General features: G+C 38.5%; 1 protein-coding gene across 1 annotated transcript in view; it reads left to right on the forward strand.

Annotated features, from left to right (window-relative positions):
* The window catches only part of fbxl17 (F-box and leucine-rich repeat protein 17), a 221,362-nt gene that overhangs the window by 160,206 nt on the left and 41,918 nt on the right, over positions 1–19,238 (forward strand). Inside the window, exon 9 of the mRNA XM_016674088.1 lies at positions 8,073–8,149. Within this exon, the coding sequence (XP_016529574.1) occupies positions 8,073–8,149 (77 nt within the window). The remainder of the gene's footprint in view (positions 1–8,072; positions 8,150–19,238) is intronic.

The following is a 19,238-nucleotide window of genomic DNA, read 5'->3' on the forward strand; positions in this document are numbered from 1 at the left end:
TAAGGGGGGGCGCAGAAAATGTTTGGAAACCACTGATCTATGCCAACAAAGATTGTTCAGTCCATTTTCTTTAAACAGAGAGAATGTGGCACAACTTCTAAACTCCACCTAAACCGACAGTCGGCAAGCAGAGCATTAATCAGAGGCAGCAGTACTTTAGTGAGGTAGAGCGTATCACATATCCGCTTATATCTCCTTTAGTTTTGAAGTTAGTATTACTTCTGAATCGTTTTGTAACTTTTTACTTTCTAAAAGAACCAACCCCATCCCCCCAAAAAACCACAAAAACGTTCTTTTAACAAGATGGCTGAAAAATGCCCCCACAGATATCTACTTTGTTGTGTTAGTTGCCTCTTAGTTGGCCTCCTAAGTGTTCTTTTGTGTTTGCTTCATCTTCAGAGCAAAAAAAGAAAGAAAAAGCAAACCACAGGTTGAACAGGAGCGCAGAGCGTGATCAACGCTCATGGCACCGGTTATGACCCCGTCGGCACATTTTTGAGCCAGCCGATGACAGGCTGCCGTAATGCCCCTCCGGTTTGCGAAGGCGTTTGAAAACATGATTAACTGCGGTGAAACACAATAAGAATGTGATTCTCATTTGAGCGGTGGGTACAGCAGACTAGCCTGGGAAATCATCCAGGCCCTAATTGCCAAAGCAGACCCTGATTCAAATTGCGGGAAATTACACACACACGAACACACACATACATACGCACGTGATAGACACACACAAATAAACAGATTTATAGAAAATGTATATTACACCCTGTTAATTCAATAAATTTAATACATTCCACAAAGCAAACTGTATTCATGGATTTATGTATTAAGCATTTAATAGTATTTAGCAACTATTACCCATAAAAGAAATGAAGAAATGCCTATATTTTGATTCCAGTTGATGCAGTTTCACGTGGTTTATAAAGTATTTCCATTTATGATCAATGTATCTGAAACTTTTTTTAATCTTAGTCATATTTTTGAGTGCTGTCTGAGGCTGGACATCCTTTGCAATAATTTCAGCTAAATTGAACTTTCTACACGGATTGTTTCATTTGGAAGCTGATAAAAATAAACCACCTAGAAATTACCAAAATAAATAATGCCATTATTTTCTTTGTTGGTGTCAGAGTATAGTTTGTTTGCCAGTATCTCAGACTTCATGGCTGAGAGACATATTGTCATTTTTTTGTGCTGGAAAAGTTAACAATGGAACCTCAAGAGACTAACAATCAAAATCCCCTTCTCTAAATTTGGTTTTCAATTGTTGTTTTTTTACAGCATACATTTTTCTTTTTATTCCCCTTGCGGTAACCAACATGGTAGGAAATACAATTCTTATTGTTGTGACATGATAGTCCTTCCCTCTTTGAGCAGTTATTTTAATTGTATTAAAATAACACAAAATTAAAATATTAATTGTTAAATTGACGGGTAAAGTTTTTTTTTTATTATTATTGTTATTGAAAATACAAAATTGAACACCGTTACATTATGTTGTCATTAACAACGGTGAGAACTTGGAAAGAAAATGACTTGGTGGTAACAAACCTAAATAGAGTATTACCTCGTATGTTCATGATTAATGTTGTTAATCCCTAAATTATTCATACCAAGGGCAGATTTAAAAATATATAATGTTTTAATCCTGATTGGAAATGAGACTAGCATCTCACAAAAGTTGATGAAACAGAAGACTATCGACTCTACTTTGAAAGATTTATCAGTTTTGAACAAGGTTTATGCATTTCTGAAGGATCTACAAAACACTAATCAAAACATGCAGATCATTGCTGTACAGCTTTTTGCATGTTTGCACGACAGTTTTAAAAATCTATTTTTACTGAGAACATCCATCATGCTAATCTCTCGATTCCTCCGCTGACATTCTCAGAATCAAGTCAGTATTTTGGCTGGGTCACTCCTAAACGTGAATAATACTTCCAGTCAGGGAAAAAAAAAAAGAAAACATGTTGGTTGAATTACAAGATTCTTTTTTTTTTTCTAAAACCATTGCTCTTCTGCAAACATGAAAAAAAGTGGGAAAAACACAGAATATTTTTGATGAATTGGTTTCAGTCAAACTCCAAGTATGCAGCAGACCATAGTCAAAGCTTATCCACATTTTTGGAAGGTCAGCTATTTCAAAAGCCATAAAGATGGCCCCTCACATTCTATAAAACTTCTACTGCTTCATTTAAAGATTATTGCTTTCCTTTAGTATCAAGTATTTGCTTACTGAAGAGCTCTTCTGGGGTATTGGATATTTTTTATACGAATTTATATTAGTACAATGAAAAAGTTTTTTTTTTTTTTTTTCTTTTTTGCACAGAAGATTCCAGCAACTCAAAGTTGCACATGTCCTGGGGAAGTGAAAGCCCTGCTCCCTTTACACCTGCATATCGATTTATGGGTGATATAAAGAAAATTTACAGCAAGAATGATTTTGCAAGAGCTTCGTCCGCAGAAGTATAAACCGTCTTGTCTCGCTCTCTTCCTCCTGTGCTGCTCCGCCCTTCCATTTCATTAAGCAGAGACAGACAGCCAAGTCTGAAGTCTTCTGTGTCACAACCGCTGCCTCCTACTCATGCTTTTATGTTTTCAACCTCTTGCTACACTTTCAAAAGCTTTTCTTCATATATTCCACGCTTACTTTTTTTTTTCTTTTTCACACTCTTCATTCGAAAAATCATCCATTTTTATTCCCCTGCCCCTTTTGTGTGGCCAGACAGCCGTGTAATTGTGGACCGTGTGAGGAGACGGGATGAGAGGGGGGCCTGTGTTGGTCGGCGTTGCGCAAGCGTACCTACCTACAGTTCTCCTCCCAGCCACCTCTTTGTTCTTGCACCATTGTGATGGCCTAGCTAAAGCAAAACGCTACACATGTTGCTTGGCTGCAAGACCGTCTGCAGCCTTTGTGATAAATATGGAACTCTGTTTCTCTCAAGTATTGTTACTATTCGTCCCCTTTGCCGCCTGTCTGCTTGGATACCTCTGACTGTGCTGCATAAAAGAAGATTAGCTTCACCTCTGAGAGACGCATGCATGCATTCACAAAAGCACGCACAACACACAGCGTGCACACACAAACACAAGGCTTTCCTTGTCACGTTGTCCCTCCGTTTCTGTCTCGGGTGCTTTTATATTGCTTCGCTGCAGATACTTTTCAATTTGCCTGTATGTGGACACAATGACTGGACTGGGCATGCTCCAACAGCATGCTCTATGGATAATCTTCTAAAACAAACCAAAATTAAAATTCTGGACATATATTTCATCATTATTCATATAACACAATGTGGCGTTGGCGTGGTGAAAGGAGAAGGGTTTCTATTAAACAAAAACCCCTGTTTTGTGGGGAAAATAATCACAACAAAAACAATTTAGATCAATTGGATGTTGGAATGACAGTGATCATCGTAAGCAGAGGAAATGAGACGACTACATATCACACTACACAACTCTGAAACAAGCGCACTGGCTGTTAAACTGGCAACACTGTACGACCATAGCAATATCCGCAAAGGAGAAGTTAGTTTTGATCAGACAGTGAGGAAAGATTAAGATCCCTGACTGCTTGATTTTGTCAGGATTTAACCTCAGATTGCACAAGAAGACAAAGACGTGATTGCAGACCAAGACAAGAGTCAAAATCTTTAATTTTACAAAAGAAAAAAAGAAAAACATGGTACATAAGACTCAGATGGAATAAGGCGATACAGCATCAGCAATATGTTTTTCTAATAACTGCACAGCAAAAAAAAAACAAAAAAACACTTTAAACAGTAAATCAAGTTCAACATCAATAACATCAATAATCTAGGTTTTTAGAACAATAATAAGACATGTTTTACCCTCTCTAGATTAATTCACTTCTTTATTTTTATCCCAATTTGAATTTAGGGTTCACTTCTTTTGTAGGCAGCATTAGTTATCTGCCAAAGAACTGAATAGAGCCAAAAAAAAAAACACAAAAAAAAACGGTCCAGTAATGTGAATTGAATAATTGAAAATTTTCATGAAGTGTAAGTGAAATTTTGTCGTAAGATAAATCATAGACACAAAGAAATAAAAGTTGAAAAGATCTGAGCTGAGTAAAATGAGTAACAGCTTCATTGCTGAACCTCCAGCTGTTGGTGTCAGCAGTGCGGTGACAGTAAACCACACGCTGACCCTTGATGAGCCTTGCTGTCTTTAGTTGTCTTTCCAATCCTGGCCTCTGGTTACAGTAATGCATTTTGTTGCAATGAAAAGGGGTTTATTGTCATTAAACTAGGAAAAATGGCCATAAGCTGCACATGAGAAAGCTACATAACTAAATCAGAATGTTCTCTCCGGGCTTTTTTTTTTTTATTAGAGATTTTGTGTCTGTGGTAAACTTCTCAGCCTTGTCACTTGTTATCATCATTTACCCCTTGTGTTGCACCAATTTCTTGTTCTTTTTAAATTGTTGTTCTCTTTCCTCAACTCTATAAATTTTAAAAGTAATTATCGCTAATAGTCTTGAAATGGACATTTTCTTTTTCTTTCTTTATAGCACACCTGCTCCTCTTTTTCACGGCAGATTTTTCTGTCACTTTATCAGCCCCCCTCCTGTCCTGCCTTTCTTTCTAATCCTTCATCCAGCATGCCTCAATCCCTGGTTTTACTGTTTCTGCCCTTTCCTTTTCCTTAATGGAGCTAACACTAAATAAATAATCTATAGACTTTTGTCATAACTCCATAAGAAATCAGGTATTTTTCTTCAAAGGACGAAAGCAAGATTATTTCAGGGTTTTAGAAGCCAAATTTGGTATTTATTGCATGCCACAAGTCCAAAGAAGAAAACCAAGACACACTGAAGTATGAAATATGACAAATCCAGTGTGACCAAAACACATAAAGTGTTTATGTATTTAAAAATAACAAATCACATCATTTGTAGTCATGTATATAGTAAATGACTTGTACTTGTACGGTTCTTAATCTAGTTTTTATCGCCCCTTTTATCACCCCTACAGATTTTACTCTACACTCAGTAATTCACCAATTAAGCTACGTTGTAGCCACAGCTGCTCTGGTACAGTCTACAGAAGCGAAGCTGCCATTACACACTTTATCAAGAAAGTGTTGAGATCAAAACCTGAATAAATCCAACATGCAGTAAAGACTATACAAACCAAACTGACCCCGTTTAAAAATATTATTACTCCTTTTGCTATAACACATTTTCTCTTCTTCTTTTCACCTTCCTCTCGCCACACTGGTAGATTTTACTGAAGCTCAGCACCGGTAAAGTGGCCTAACATAGAAATGGTGAGGATGCACTCCAGATTCAACTTGGGCTTTTGTTAGACGCTGCGTACGTCATTGAAAGTGATCAGATCTCTAATTTATGTCAGTTAAACCTTTTGGGGTTCACGTTCTTGAATCGTGACGTCTTTTCATGTGGCGCTCACCAAGCCTCAGCTGCCAGCCCCCACACCTCCTTTCCATCGTTCCCATTTCCCTCTGCTCCACCCTCATCTCCTTTTCCCTCCTTTCTTTTGCGCCGTAAGTCTCCTGTGATGCATCCGCCCTGATTCTATATAGAGATTCCTACTCACTGTGCTTCCTGCTGTAGTTGCTCTCAGTCTCTCCCTGCTCCCTCCTTCATTCATTGATGTCTGATCTAATTGCTTTTGCTCTCACCCTGGGGACCTGGGCGCAGTGTAACAAGCTCCCAGAGGATGCGCTCCGCCTTCGTCGCAGCATCCCTGAATCGCTGCTTTCTTTTTTATCTGTTTCCTCACTGGCTCTTCCCAGGGCATTCATTCATTAGCAGTTCTAATGCTCCAGCCTCAGGACACTCGGCATGATATTGTGATCCTCGAGGCTTAACTCAATCTAATCTAAGGCTGGCTGTGGCTCAAGGCTGGACCAGGAATGACCAATTGCAACAAGTCCTCTTTTCTATTTGGACTGGAGCCTTTTATTTATTTATTTTTTTTAATATGATCCAGTGGGGGGCGACAGATGGAGAATAGGAAGGTTTAGTTTGGAAAAAGATTCGGACAGAAAAATAAATAAGAAGAGGTGGGAGAGAGAAGTGACAAAGTGGAAAAAGGACAACCTGATAACACGGAGAGGCTCGCAGGACCGCTGGAAGGAAAAATGTGATAGAAAAGGCAAACTAAGAGATGCAGTCCAGTGAGCTAAAGCAGACAGGCCGGGGCACATTTTAACAACTTCGGCTGCATTCAGTCACTTGGATTTTTTTTCTGCGTTACACCGCACATTTCAACTTTTCTGTCACTTGCGTTTCTTCCTTCTTGATCCTTTAGTGTGATATATCACACCTCAAGTGACATCCGTGTATTGTACCACTTTAAGTGAATCCTGGGGCAAAAACCACCCACAAAAAAAACAAAAAACAAAACTCACCAATCAGACTTACCAGAAGTTTTGTCACACAGAATTCCCTAGTTGATCCGAATCCTATTTCTGCGCGTGTTTGCTAGAGAGAGAGACAATGCAGGATAAACAGCATGAAAGAAACAAAAGCCCACAAACTCTCACAGTTGTTTGAGCTCGGTTCGGCGTAAGCCAGCTGTTTTGGAGCAAATCTAACCTCAACTGTCAGTTTTCTGCTGCATCCCAGAACAACGTCCCACAAGAAATACTTAAAAATTGTTTCCATGTTTCCCCTTGACATGGAGCTCATAGGCAGCAGAGAGCCAAACACCCCTAGAGCCACGCAGCATGCCTGCGTGTGTTCCTGTCTTTCTGTATCGTTAATTTTCATGGTACAACACCAGCGATGAGATCAAAACGGTTTCTCCTGAAGGTTAATGGGTCAAATGCGAAGATCAAAATCTAGTTGTTGCATGCACTCCTCTCATTACAGGCATTTAAAGAGAATCATTTGATACAGATACTCTGATCTTGCCTTCAGGCCTCCCCTGCGTATCCTTCCTCTCTCACACATGCACACACGCGCTGCTGGTCCTCTGGGCCCAGGCAGTGGGATGAATCCAGATATACCTCTTTGAAGTGAGCAAGCCTGCAAAGCCGTAGATGTGTGTGCATACTCATGCGCACAACAATCCTGCTTTGTTGGTGCTTGCTTCTTTCAACAGACCAGGTGTTTAATTATTAATGTATGGTAAAATAGATGAAGGCAGAATGTGCGAGCAGATTTGACCCTGCGGCTGTACTGTTTAACCTTTATGCCGGTGTAATCCCGCTTGCAAAGAAGTGTGTTCCTCAACGGGAGAACTTCTCAACGTGAATGTTCCCTGCAAAACTATCTATGTTTTCTCATCTCACAAACTTGAGATTATTGACACAGAGGATTTTTTAAAATTGTAAATCCTTGTCAGTCTGATACCCCTAAATAAAATCCTTCAAAGCTGCAAACCTACTAAGACATTAGAAAAAACCAGGAGGCCTATAATTCATGAGGAGCTGGAGCGATCTACAGCTTAGGTGGGAGAATGTGTTGACACAATAACTGTTAGATCCTCCTCAAATATCATCTGTATGGAAGGCCACATTTGAAAGGTATCCTTGCAGTTCGATACAAGACTTTTAGGAGACGCATCATGCATAAAGGAAAAAGTTGCTTGGCTCAGTTGAAACCAAAATAAATCTGTTTGGCCTGCATACCAAAACGTTTGAGACAGACGACTCAGATTGGAAATCACCTTAAATGTAAAGTGAAGCATGGCAGCATCATACTGTACAGATGTTTGTTTTTAAGCCAGGAGATTATGTGAAGATGGATGTAGTGAAATACAGCCCAATCAGAAAACATTTAAATTTAAAGGCTGCAAAATACTTCAAACTGGGACCTTCACCTTCCAGCGGGACAAAGGAATAATTGGTTTAGCTCAAGTAACATGAGATTGAATGGCGATGCCATTTCTGAAAAATGGTGGTTGTGACTTTTCTGTCGCAGTGAATGGCAGAAATGTTCTTGCAGGCATACCGAGTATGAGCAGCCTTATTCTCATTATCGGAAGTGAAATCTGCCAATCAGAGATGCATACAGATAAAACACACACACTTGAGGTGGTATTTTAAACATTTGCTGCGTTTCTGTGTCTCTGCAGGTGTGTGGAAATCATCGCCAAGGAAGGCAGGAGTCTGAAGGAGCTCTATCTGGTGTCTTGTAAAATCACAGACCACGGTAGGAGACTTTTTGTTGCAGTCAACCTCCAACGTTATAATCATAACCATCATTGCCCACATTCTCAACAGTGCAGTCATTTGGCTTTTATGGTTCGGCTCTTATGAGACTTGCAAACAGTAAAAACATAATGAAAAGTTTCACACAGAAGGAAGTAATGCCTCTTATTGCCGCTCATAGCGTAGATGAGCATCTTGGTATTGACGTTTACCTTCCAGGAAATAGTTTTTGAATGAAACTGGTAGAATGACTCATTTTAGTCGCAGATGCGATGGTTTCTGAACTCTAAGGCAGAATTTTGCAGCACAGAATCACTACTGCTCCAGGCAGGATTTCTTTGCATTTGCTTCTGTTTGTGGATTAGAGGTGTTTGCATTGTCTGACAGAAGATATACATGTTTTTTCCCCCTCTTTGCAACACTCGTGCTGGCAGCTTGCATATCCCCCTAGCATCCTCTTCTCTTTTCATTGTGTTTACACTACCTTTGCTCCTCTGCTTGATGCCATTCAGCCATATGTCTTGCTGAATATTCAAGCCTTTCATCAGATGCAGCACAATACACAGTTGGAGTTCTTCAGTGCTGAAGAATTAGGAGCACACTGCTGACTATTACAGCATGCGTGAAATATGTGGTTCTTTGTGCAGTAATATTAATCTGTTCAGCTGTGGAAATGTGCGCTCTACAAATTCTACAACACTGTGAAGCCAGCTGTTGTTTTTGGTACCTACCTTACTTTAAGAAAACTTAGAATCTTATCTTTTCCAGGTCAAAATACCCTTTGTATCTATCATACTTTAATTCAACTCTAGTTGAATTAGTTTTAGCCTTTTTGCCATGAGAGTGCACTACAAAAGGATTGTGTGAGTGTGAATTGTTTGCAGTTGTTGGAATGCTGATTTCTTTTAAAAGAACATGGCTGAGACGGACATGATGTCCATGATACAAATGGAGAGACTTCGGAAAGGCTCTAAAGACGCTTTCTCATGTTACTGGACTCCCTTCTTGGAACACTTTTCGAAGACCAGACTAAGCTAATCAAACCCTTCTATGGTCTCTCCCCTCTGCCGCCCCCCTATGTATGTGTACCTTTGTATGTGACTATGTATATGTGTTGTGTGGGTATATATGTCAACCGCAATGTTTTATGATTTGACCTGTGCATCTGGGCTTTGTTCTGTCTAACTGTATGTTCTAAACTTTGAAAACTTAAAATAAAATTTATTAAAAAAAAAAACAACAAAAAAACAACATGGCTGAAACTACACTGTAGGTTTGTTACTTTGCCTTTAATTGAACCACAAGAGGTCTGTGTCCTACATCATGTAAGATTGGGTGCATATCTAAGTAAAAGCAATAAAAACGGGCAGCCATTTTAAAGAACCACAGTCGTATATATGACTAAATAATGTGTTATATAAAATTTGCCTATTAGTCAAGTCTCTTTCAGTTTACTTTTCTCTCAAAGTTTCAACATCTCCAGCCATTTGTTTCTCTCTCTGACCTTCATTACCTTTGGACGGACTCGCGGCTGCTCTGCGTCTTTTTACATTCGCTATGCTAATTGTGTTTTTCTCTTTTCTACGAAAACTATTTCAAGTCGGACTCTAATTGTGTCAAGTTTCCCCCAGGATGTTTTGAGTTTGTCATGTGTGTTGCACAGAGTAAGCTCTAAAGAGTTTCCTTCTTGATGAGCTGCAGTGTTGTTGGAAACTTCCCTGAGTTACACCAACATTTAGCACCTTGACCTCTCTGAACCAGTGCTTTAACTGTGCCTCCAAGAGTATAAAGTGTTGTGTGGGTGTGTTTTTTGCTGGAGTTTGATTAATGACTTAAAGATCCCTGAAGTACATTACAGCAGGAATGTACACAACCACCTCCTTACACATCCTCATTTGTTTGAGCGTCTCTGGTCACTTTGACCATGATGAATTGCTGATATCTGATCTTCTTCCTTTGCTAATGACCCCTTTGGCCCTCTCTGGCCACTGATTGGGTTGGAATCTGTTTGTGCTTGTGTGTATGCTTGTCCTTCAAGAATAAAGATGTCTTCTGGTTGAGCTCTATGCTCCAACTCATTGATTGGTTGGTTTCCTGCTTCTGCTTCTGCTAAATTAAATAACAGAAATGAGATTTTACATCTGCCTCACTGGCCCATGTTTTTTTCCGCCCATCTCCTGTGGTAATTATTTTTATTAATGGCCTCTCTGAGTGCATTTGAGATGTCCGCAAGCCTCTTATGTTTGAGTGTTCTGTTTTTTTCGTGTTTTTTTTTTTTTTTTCTTTTTTTTGTTTTGCTTCCAGAATTTACTTCTCTGCCTTTTTTATAAGCACCATTAGGACAGATAGACATCAGAAAATGCAGATTTTAAAAGATGGAGCCAGCATCGATATTATGTTTCTTTCTATGGATTGTTTTCAAGAATTATTGTATTTAAGACAGGAATTGCAAGTGGAAAAAGTAGAGAATGGAGCCCTTGTGTAAGCAGTGCTGTAAAAGACAAAATAGCGTACACTGAACACTTTAATCATGTGAGTAACACCATTTACCCATTTGTGTTACACGACCATTGGTAACACTAATGCGATTTTGCACAACATCTACTATGTAGGCCCATCTGTAGACATAGATGGCCTTTATTGGGTCATGGAGAGGTCCTCTAGGCTGCATCAAGAACTATGTGATTTCTATCTCATAAGATGGAGTGTTAGAGCTCTACTTTTGTTTTGAGCATGCACAAAACTTTTCTAATGAGATTTTGGTGGTTCTTTATCAAGCTGTGGACATTTCGGATGCACTGATTAAAATGGTGGCATCTGTGGTAAGTGAGTAATCAGATTTTCTTGGTGTTCAGACAGTTTTAAGGTGGACTGTCCATACTTGCCTGTTGCAGTCTACAGTGGAAGCATGGATACACCAGGGTGGGAGTGTGGAAGTGGAAGTCATTGTCAAGCTTTATGGCACCAGTCTTTGTTTGTTTTCAAGAGTCAAAACTAAAACAATCCATGCTCTAAAAAGAACAAACTCTTTCACAGCGCTCAAACCTGTTGCAGATACAAACCAGCATACAGTGTGCTAGACATGGAACCGGGTTCCTGAAGAGAAGCACATTATACTTTAGATTGCGCTGGCAGGTTTCTGCTCATCAGAGGACAATTGTTACTTTGATTGAAAACTAATGTGTATTTCTTACACTGTCAGAAAGAATTCCTGCATTGAATTTAGCAGAAAGCAGAGGAAAGGGGAAGGAGTAAAAAGCGAAATCAGTTGCTTATGGTTTATAATTTTACAATACTCAGAGCATGACTCATAAGCTACTTCAGGCTTTATAGATTCAGTGTATTTCTCTCCTAGTGATCAGTAAAACAAACACATTGAAAATGTTGCCTGGGCAATTTCCTGACCGCTCTCTTTGAGGTACGCACACGAAACACAACGTCTGGTTAAAGTGACGAACCACAGATGGCACGCGTAGGTGCACTACAGAAACCCCTTTCACCTGCATCTTGATGTTTATAAACCAACAAAAATACTGATAATATGTCTCCTCCACCACAAAACTGAAAGTCTGGAGGAGGCGCAGAAACCTCTCATACATGAAGAAGTTATGGTAATTCTGCAGAAGCATCCAAGAAACCAGAAAAAGGGTAGGGAAACGCCTAGATGATGTTTTTGTGACACTACTGAGGTCTTCCAAGTTTGTAATGATCCAGGAAAATATAAACATTTTTGAAGATCCTCTGGGTGTGAAGGGGCTCTTAGAGCTCATATGTGAGATTGTAAGAGTTGGTGCTTCTATAAGGCTCAAGATGAGGAGACTACCTTTTATCCAAACCCTTTAAACAGCTTTTATTGTTGACATTGTGACAGGAAAATGAGGACTGACCACGACGGTCGTACTGTGTCCAACCTTTCTAATATCACGGTCAGGTCATTGTTTCATTTCTTCAAATTAAGCTTGAGCCTCACTGGCTGCTTTTTTTTTTTGGCTGCCTGGGTGAAAACACAATCTTGTAACTGCACCTATTGTGTGGATGGATGATTGGTCAACTACAGATGAACCAGTCAACATGATAGCATCTAAATGCTATCATTTAGGAATATGTGTGCAAGGAGGTTCTGCCATGAAGGCACACTTCTAATTTATTCTTCAAAGAGAAGGTCTGTGAGGGCAATAAGTTTATTAATTAATGAACTTCTAGCAGGAGTGCTACTTTTATCTTGTCACCTTTAATACTGAATACTGGTGACCAGGCTGCTTCTAACAGGGAAATGTTAGAAAGTGGAAACACAGCACAAAAGTGCACACAATATGCAGTCAAATCTCAACAAGGTGTCATTATCTTATCATGGATAGGATTTTAAGCATAAAGAAACTCCATATTTTCAAACTAAAATACAATTGGATATTGTTGTTAATTGCTAATATGTAAAATAAGGCCTGTTTAGTTTAACAATGCTTGCTGAAAGTTACAAGGAGTGATTCACTTCACTCTATAAAGTAGTTGGAGTCAACAAGGTGCATGAATCCTGAATCGTTATTATAGAATGTATTCAGTTTGACCAAATGTTATTTAGAAAATTCAAGTAATTTCTCTAAAAGTGAACACTTGAGTGCCGGGACCTCTTTAGTTTAAGAACGTCCTTATGTACACTCACTCATCACTCTCGTGGGTGCAAATACACTCTCCAACGCATACAGTACATATTTCACTTCCATATTACAGTGATTAGTTTTATCTAAAGATATTCAGGTTTGCAAAAACAAAAGTTTAATGTTCCCTTAGATTATTAAAACCATTTTAAAAAGAAGTACCATTTAAATCTTATTTTATCTCCCATAAAGCTAAAACCAGCTATCTGCACTATACAAATAGCTTATTTTCGGAGTGTCTCTGTTGAATGGATGGTGGTATCGCGGGTTGTTTCTCTGGCAGAGATAACAGAATCACTATAACATTGAAAACTGATCCCGATGAGAAAACTCTCTCACCTGCTCTGCTGTTGTTAATCGGATCTCTTTACCACTGTTTTCCTCCTCAGTGACCAGCCCGCTCTGCATCCTGATAGACAGTGATGCACCCTGGTCTCCTTTCACTCTCGCTCCAGTTGTCTGTTAGCCTCCTTTTGTTCTCAGTGCGTGATTTGCATTAACATGAATCCATTTGCTTCTGCATTCTGTGTATGTGTGTATCTGGCTGCCCTTATCTTGTCACCCGGAGCCCACCTGCTTTATCCAGATACAAAAACAGAGACCTTGGTGCTGCTGCTCCTTACATATGGAAATCCTCCTCCTTCACCCACACAGCCCTGCATGATCCTTTGCATTCTTAGTCCTCGCCTCCTGTGTACATTTTCGAAATGCAAGACCCAGTGAAACACCTGAGGGAGATTTTGTGCCGACGAGAGAGGAAGGAAAGTGAAAGCTTTACTCTGCTTTTGGAGGACTTTAAGCAGAGCTGTGATATATTAGCAAAGTTGGAAGATTTATTTTAGGGCTCAGGATAGATTTAAGTAAACCTCTTTTTCCCCTTTCTGACATGTACAATGTTTCGGTGCTAATGTATTTAACATTTCCAACTCTGAGTCTGCAGTTCTTCATACATTTTTAAAGTATATATTAATGTGTATTTTATGTTCTCTTTTTCTTTTTGGTAGTTATAAAAATGTGAGGTGGGGGGAGATCTCCATACAGAAATGCAAAAAATGCTTGCTGTATTGTTAGGATGCATCAATAAAAAATTTAAAAAAAACAGCAGCTTTGATTAGAGCACGGTTTGAGATTACAGCAAAACAATTACATCTTCTTTATAAAAAGGAAAAAATATTCAGGGATACATTCATGTTAATTATTTTTATGGCACAAAGTCAGAGTTTGCTAGGAACGACTAAAAAACCTTCTTACATGTAGAAAAGTTGGTGACACAGCTGTTGTGGCATTTATCACACGCTCAATTTTCAAGATGCATAAAGAAAGGAGCTGATAAGTGGTTATGCACTGAGCGATGATCGGCTACTCATAATTCAAAAATCCAATCTTTTACCAATCAGTGAATGTGCCACACTTTACTATCTGCAGTTCATTCAATTCAAGAGAGCGTGAGAGAGCAAGACATTCAGCAGATTTACTTGAGAACGTGAGGCAGGTAAAAGGAAGTCTCAATAAATTACCGCAATGGTCTATTTTTTTTATTTTTTTGTATCCTTCTGAGCTTTCAAATTGTCAGGAAACATAGGATTTGAATTTGCTTATTGTGTGTTACATCATGGACAAGGACGTTGTAGGAACTGTGTTGTGTGCCAACAGCATATTATCCTGCTGCTCAGAATAACAAACAAGAATAGTTGATCATGAAAGTTGAACATAATCGACCTCAAAACTTTTCATTTTTTATTTCTTTCTGTTTGGTGAGGCAAAGTTGCAAAGCTGATGTTTTTGTAGATACACCATTATGTACAGAACTTTCTTTTCTTCCTCATTGTGATTATTATTATTATTTTTTTTTTTTTTTTTTACAAAAAATCAAACTGCTTGAATGATTGTAGAGCTACTTTATTGTTTTAACAGATGAAAAAATAATCACTGGCCTGCGGGTACTTGAAATGAGAAAGTTTGGCCAAAATTCTGAGATCAAGAGTTTCAAAGACCTTTTAGTTCATATTAATTTTATATACATCAATTTCATTATCTTCAGCGAGGTGATTTTCATTCCAAAGACCTTACACAACAACATTTTAGGCCATAAAGATAATACAACTTCTATATAATATCAAAAATCTTTGAAAAAGAAATAAAATGTCGCAACGATGTTTACCCTAATAAAATTTAAAAAAAAAAAAAAAACTAACAGCGACAGCCCATCATCCAGACTGCTGTGATTGTCTTGTGTAATTTTATAAGAAGGATTGAGCCCCTCAGATTGTGCATTTTATTGTTTTGTCCATCTGTATTTACCCATCTGTGAGCTTGTGGGATTATTGCTGTCATTCAATTTTCAGCGTCCGATTCTTTTATTTGATCACCAACTTCACAGCTCTCATGTGGTCAACACAAATCTGCATGTCCCCCCTGCCGCACACATGCATATTTCTGCCGCCTGCCTTCCTTCCCGTTCCAAGACCGAACCCCCTTTCCTTCTCTTCTCCTCTTTAGTACCTCTTTCTTTTTCATCTCAAAGCTCTTGCTTTTATTGTATGTTGCTTTTACTCTAAACGCACTGAACATTGATTGATGAGGCTTCCATGCCTCTCCCCTTCAGCCAAACTGTAGGAATGAAGTATGCCTGTGAGTGCATCTTGACTTAAGTGTGTCTCTTTCCTTGTTTAGATCCCTTTCTGTGGGTTGTTGTGTATTCACACTAATGCTCCTTGCCGCTGGGGAAAATTGATACACAGTTACTCCCTGAAGTATCATATTGCTTTTTATAAGGTAAGGTTACTTAGCATAAAAGCAGCTGCAACAGCACAATAACTACCTTACAGACAATGAAAGTGACATGTGATTATTATGGTCCCTTACATAGTCTGATGAGGCCATCAGAATACGCTCTAACCTCAAGAGTCACTGTGCTTGCTTTTAACCTTAAGGCACTGCTCCGTTTTTATTATTCTGTATTGTTTGTAGGACAGATGTTCATGTCAGAAGCTTTAGCACAATATCATTTAATGCCCTCGATAAGGACCAGCGCGCTATCTGTAAAATGTCACACCATGCTGGAATAGTAGCTTTAACGAAAAGCGATGAGGACCAAAATTAGATTATCACTTTCTGCAGTTATATGTTACATAAACAAGTGTTAGCCTGGACATCTCTATACCTTTTTGGTCTTTGTCACATCTCCATTTCTCTTCAAGCACCCCCCCCCCCTCCCTGCCCCCAGTGTTCTCGCATATAATGGAATGTAAATGTAGATAGTGTAATAGCTTGTTTGTTATTACACTATCGCTGTTTGCCACTCAGAGGATAAATAAGGAGGCTGCAGTTCATTAAAATGCACAGAGCGGGACAGCAGATTTATGTGGACTGCTGAAGAAAGCAAGTCTGTAGAAGGCCTTTGTCTTTTGGAAACGATTTTAGTGCTGTTCAAGATGAGAGAGTGCAGGGAGTTTAGTTCAGATTATTTTATTTGTCAATTTTTGGCCAAACGTGTGTTTCCACTTCAGAAACATTTTGCTGAAATTGGTATCATTTTATGCCTCCCTCTGCTTCCACTAGGTCTGCCAGGTCAAAGCAGATTACGGGGTAGACTTTCAACTCAGACATCTGCTCTGGTGTTGAGGCAGAACTTTATTGTAATTAGTCTGAACCTTTCAGGTAGAGGTAGCGCATTATAAGTAATTCAGATTTTTTTCAATACTCCATTATTATATTTTAATTTCATTTTAACGCTTATGTTATATCACAAACCTGTGCTTTTGGATATCTGTAGAGGCATCTTCCAGTCAAAGTAATATTTTAGGGTTTTAAAAACATTTTTGTTTTAAGCTCTAGTGGCCTTTATTTAACAGTAAATGTGCAGGACATGGGGAGGAGAAGGAAGGAGAAGACATGCAGCAAATGGCCCAAGACTGGGAATCAAACCCAGGACAGCCACGTCGCGGGCTACAGCCGGGGTGTGTGTGTGTGTGTGTGCTCTACCAGCTGAGCAACCCAGTGCTCCCAACTTAAACGGTGTGTTAGAATGATTTACATGATTACATGATTGAGGCACACATAAAAACATCTCCAACCCTTCCAACGTTCTGGATTAAAAGATTTATAGCCTTAACCAAAGAGGGGTGTGTGCGCGCGCGCGCGCGTGTGTGCAATGATCATAATTTATTAGGCATTTACATATTTCGTCAGAATGTGGAGTGATTTTAATTTGGTTGCAGTGTCATTGCTGTAAAAACAGAAAGCTGAGGTTAATGTTTGAGGCTTGAGAACACCGAGTTATTATGCCAATCCAAACTCCTGTTTATCTCTCCTCTGCTGCAAATAAACCTGCATTAGTGACATGTATAAAAAAAAAAAGTTGCTACAGTAATCTGTTTTAACAGGGTTTAGGCTGACTATCAATAACTTTCACTCCAATTGAGTGAAAATGGTTTGAAAGAGTGGATAGTTTGTGATCTTTTTTTTCTTTGCCTTTTACTCTTAGAACAAAATAAATCTCAAATGGGATCTAAATAGTTATTCCTAACTATACATTAATTCTACTAAGCAGCAACTTAAACATCTGGCAAACAGCAAGGTGTCAATACAAAAACAAAGCTCTTGTATTAGAATGCAAAGGCACAAAATTATTACATCTGTTCATAAAGTAAGGGAAATAAAAGGCAGTACACTATTTTTTCAGTTTTACTGTTAACATGTCAGGACATGGCAAATATATAGAAGAATATCAAAGTACAGCTTCATTTATTTGTACACACGAATATCATAAAACAGAGGGTACAATGGAACATTTTTTTTTAATAATTTCCAGAAATAAGCAAAAATTCCCAGTGCACAGACTATACCACCACCGCTTTAATTAAAAATTAAGAAGATAAATTGGAGCCAGGTGCCGCTAATCAAATACACTTGATTAACCAATCATCAGCGAGTGTGATTGCATCTGTAAAAACAAAAGAATTGGCAATTTTCTGCTCTAGGGCACCCAGGTGTATATGAGCACAATGCCAAGGAGGAGCGTCTTTAGTCTTTGAGAAGTCATGTTTGGTCACTATTATTTTGGAAGACTTTACTAGGCTGTTTCTGAACCTTTTTGAAGCATGGTCATTCTACAGTAAGAAACATTATAGCTTCTAATGTCCCTTGGTGTGGACATCTTAGTAATCTTGTAATACAATATGATTATCATTACAAAAAGAAACAAACAAACTCTGCAGCCAGTGTGTGAAATCTTAAAGTGTAAGCAGGACAGATAAAAATAAAAAAAATAAAAAAAAACGCATCTCAGTAAGTACAGCTAAGCCCAAAGCATTGTCAAATTTAGATTTAAAATTAATTGTGTTCAACCAATAAGTTTGTTTCTGTTAGGGAAAGAGATCTCCAAAACATGTAATAAAACACATCATCATTTGAATACGAAATGGCATGTTGAAAATAATTTGTAACCTTCAATCAATCAATCATATCGTCCCTGTAATACAAATATTGCTACAAACTCTATATCATTGCAGATGTCAATGTTTTCATTTCATATCTTAAATGCTAAAGCATGCAAGCATCACAAGTGTGCAAGAGAGCAACCCACGGAAAATCTACCTGACCTCAATTTCATTATGTACAACAATAAAACCAGAAAAGTCCAAACCCGTAAGTCACTTCTGTCATTATCATTATGACCCTTATGACCAATATGCCAGTAACGCACAAAAAGCATTCTCCAGAAAAGTTTATAAGGCGTGTGTTTACAGTTTGAGACGTATTGGAGATGGTGAGTTTGAGCAGCATAAGTGTAACATATGCTGTAAAACGCTGGACACAGAAAGGGCAAAGGCTCATATACTGTTATTATCTCAGCAAATCAATGATAGTGCCGGAGCCCTGAGGGACGACACAAAATAATATGGCGAGCTTGTAGCTGGACTGCAGAGTTATCACACTCATTCTGAAGCATGATGACATGAACTCGAGGTAAAAATCGTCAGCTATTATGCCCATTTTTATTTATTACATCAAACTAAAGCTTTGTAGAGAAATTGCCAAAGAAAATAAAAAATATAGAAGGCCATCTAATTTATTACTTTATCTAAACAAATGTCCAAAACTGTAAAGAGATCATAAATGTTCCTTTTGCAGTTTCTGAAGAATGTGTTCGCTTACAGGACAGGATTGATTTGTCTGAAATCATTTGGAGCATTCCTAAATTTAACGGCAAGCTGGGATTTAATAAAATCAATAGTTTTTACTGATGTTGCTATTGAGTAAATATCATAGTTTCATTGTGTATTGACAAACTTGCAGAAATATTTTTCTTGCTTTATAAACTCAAAAACGTTTGCTTTGTGCATCATGAGGTTTGTGTTTCAGTTGCTCAGAGAAATGTCTTTGATACTCCGACAGCAGTGAATGTTGCAGCTTCCTCTGAAAGTCGTCGCA

Source organism: Poecilia formosa, unplaced genomic scaffold (assembly GCF_000485575.1).
Source record: "Poecilia formosa unplaced genomic scaffold, Poecilia_formosa-5.1.2 Scaffold89, whole genome shotgun sequence".
Lineage (NCBI taxonomy): Eukaryota > Metazoa > Chordata > Actinopteri > Cyprinodontiformes > Poeciliidae > Poecilia > Poecilia formosa.